The sequence below is a fragment of the Anarrhichthys ocellatus genome, unplaced genomic scaffold, assembly GCF_004355925.1.
Source record: "Anarrhichthys ocellatus isolate YVR2014 unplaced genomic scaffold, GSC_Weel_1.0 scaffold7301, whole genome shotgun sequence".
In the NCBI taxonomy this organism is placed as follows: Eukaryota; Metazoa; Chordata; class Actinopteri; order Perciformes; family Anarhichadidae; genus Anarrhichthys; species Anarrhichthys ocellatus.
Window position 1 is genome coordinate 1 of NW_022287275.1, and position 2,354 is coordinate 2,354.

At 37.7% G+C, this 2,354-nt stretch overlaps 1 gene segment (V, D, J or C); it reads right to left on the reverse strand.

The window, feature by feature from the left end:
• Nucleotides 1–903: 903 nt before the first annotated feature.
• Nucleotides 904–1,381, reverse strand: LOC116380462 (immunoglobulin heavy variable 3-30-3-like). The segment is given in 2 exon segments: nt 904–1,217; nt 1,309–1,381. Coding segments are annotated over 2 exon segments (363 nt in total).
• Between the last annotated feature and the right edge of the window lie 973 nt (nt 1,382–2,354).

Sequence of the window (2,354 nt, forward strand, 5' to 3'; positions counted from 1 at the left end):
ACTGTTCTCTGTCCTCCTCTCTGCAGTCACATAAGTAGCTGGAAGACATCTGAGTTTTGCATTGACTCCTCCTCACAGGGAGGAATTGGATCTCACTCTTTTTTTGGTGAAACTAGAATGAATGTGTACTGACCAGTAAGTGCCCATATTAATTTTTTTCTTTAGAAATATTCTTTTAAGTTTTAAATTGGCAAACTTTGTTAACATGACCACAACAATAATTTAAGCACAAGTTATGTTTTCTGACTGATTATATTTAAACCACAAGCAATAATCAGTGAAGCAGTGGTGCACACGGTCCAGGTCGGACGTGGCTTTCTGATGGATTCATGGTCATTTCATGGCAGGAAAGATGGCAACAATGGAATAACAATGAAGCAAAACTCAATTCCTTCCTCCTCTGTCATTTCTTTCTACATATAGAGGTAACTGGAATATGTGTTAAAGCTAGTCATTGTCTGCCCTCTAGAGGCTTGAAACAGGGATGGTTGCTACTTTTGGCATTCAAGAAAAGTTACTCACCCAATGCATGCTGGGATACACTAAAGAGCCAACATAATAGGACACGGAAAAGTAGAAGATGCATTGTTGCAACTGATGTTTAGAAGACTAGAATTGTCTTTATTGTTTGTCATTACAGCTCTTAACTTTTTTTTTTGGCTTAACTAAATTGAAAAAATAAATGTTATGCATTTTATCTTTGTTTTATTCACACCTTGATTTCTACATAAACTACTTATTTCATTTGTTTCAATCTAATTTTCATGATTCTGTACTTTATTAAGGTGTACATTCTGAAACATTAAAAGGTTTGATACTTTCAACTTGTAAAGATTAACGATTAAGTCAACCCACTAACAAAGAGTACTGTAGGATTTTGTACAGCTGCTCAACCAGCTCCAGTCACTGTGAGTCTCTAGCACAATAATACACAGCAGAATCTTCCGTCTTCACACTGTTCATCTGCAGATACACCTGCTGTCTGTTGTTGTCTCTGGAGATGGTAAACCGTCCCTTGACAGATTGGGAGTAGTAGATCCCAGCACTATCATATCTGATATAAGCGATCCACTCCAGTCCTTTTCCAGGAGCCTGTCTGACCCAGTGCATGCTGTAGCTGCTGAATGTGAATCCAGATGTTGTACAAGTCAACCTGTGTGATTCTCCAGGCCTTTTAATCACTGGTTCAGATTCTGTCAGAGTCTGACCATCAACACCTGTCAAACCAAAAGAAATATATGCATGTCATGTGTTAAGTTGGAAGCATTAATGGAATTATTTCAGACAAAGATTAATGAAAATCTTCACCTGCCCAGCAGATAGTTAAGAGCAGCAGTCCTGTCCTATAGTCCATCATGGTAAACTGTGTGTCCACTGTTCTCTGTCCTCCTCTCTGCAGTCACATAAGTAGAGGTGGCGGACATCAGACAAGTGATCAGGTTTGCATTGACTCCTCCTCACAGGGAGGAGAGAACTGATTTGGACAGATGTCACTTGTCTGTCTTTATGCATGTCTGGTAATTCTGGCATTAATATCCAGCACCTCATGAAGTGATGGAAAGTCCATTGCCAGTAGAAACTGGATTCTGTGGGCAGCCATATTTGTCACTTACTGGATAATGTATTATGGCACAGGTCAGGATTTAGCTATTAGCTGCTGCCATTCAGAAAATAAATCTTCATCATGAGGTAAACAAGTTTTTTCCAGCAGTAATATATAATGTAGAGAACATTAACAACGTAAGGGTCAACAGCCATGTGAGGCTGTACTTGGGTACAGCGGTGCTTTGAGGTAAATGCTCATGCTCGTATAGATGAGGTTGATAATATCATTATCTTTGTTTGGTCACAAACTATAGTAGAGACGTTGAAATACTGACTTAATGATGGTGCTACATGCAAAGTTAAGGGATCACCAAAGTCAGTTAAAAAATTAATTTCCGTCTTCACAGGAAAGAACTCAGCTGTTAAATGATAAATTCACAATTGGCTTGAATTGGGTTTTGGGAGTCTTTTTTAACTCATTTTATGTACTTATCTTGTTTTCATTCTGTTTTTGATTTTATTTATTTTTTTATATTGCTTTGAACCAAATAAAGCAATTAATTGTTTGCATCAACATACAAGAAAAAAAACTTATTTTGAAGTTAAACACATACATTTGAAAATTTCCAGATTTACATTTTTAAGTGAAGTAACTGCCCATGACTTTCTTTATTTCTATTTCTCATTGTCAACATGAGTGGGAGGTTTAGTCACATGGTTGCTGGTTATTGTGCAGGTCTGTTGGTGGTTTGTATCACTGTAGGCTGACGTACACAGTAATACACAGCTGTGTCCTCAGGCTGCAGATT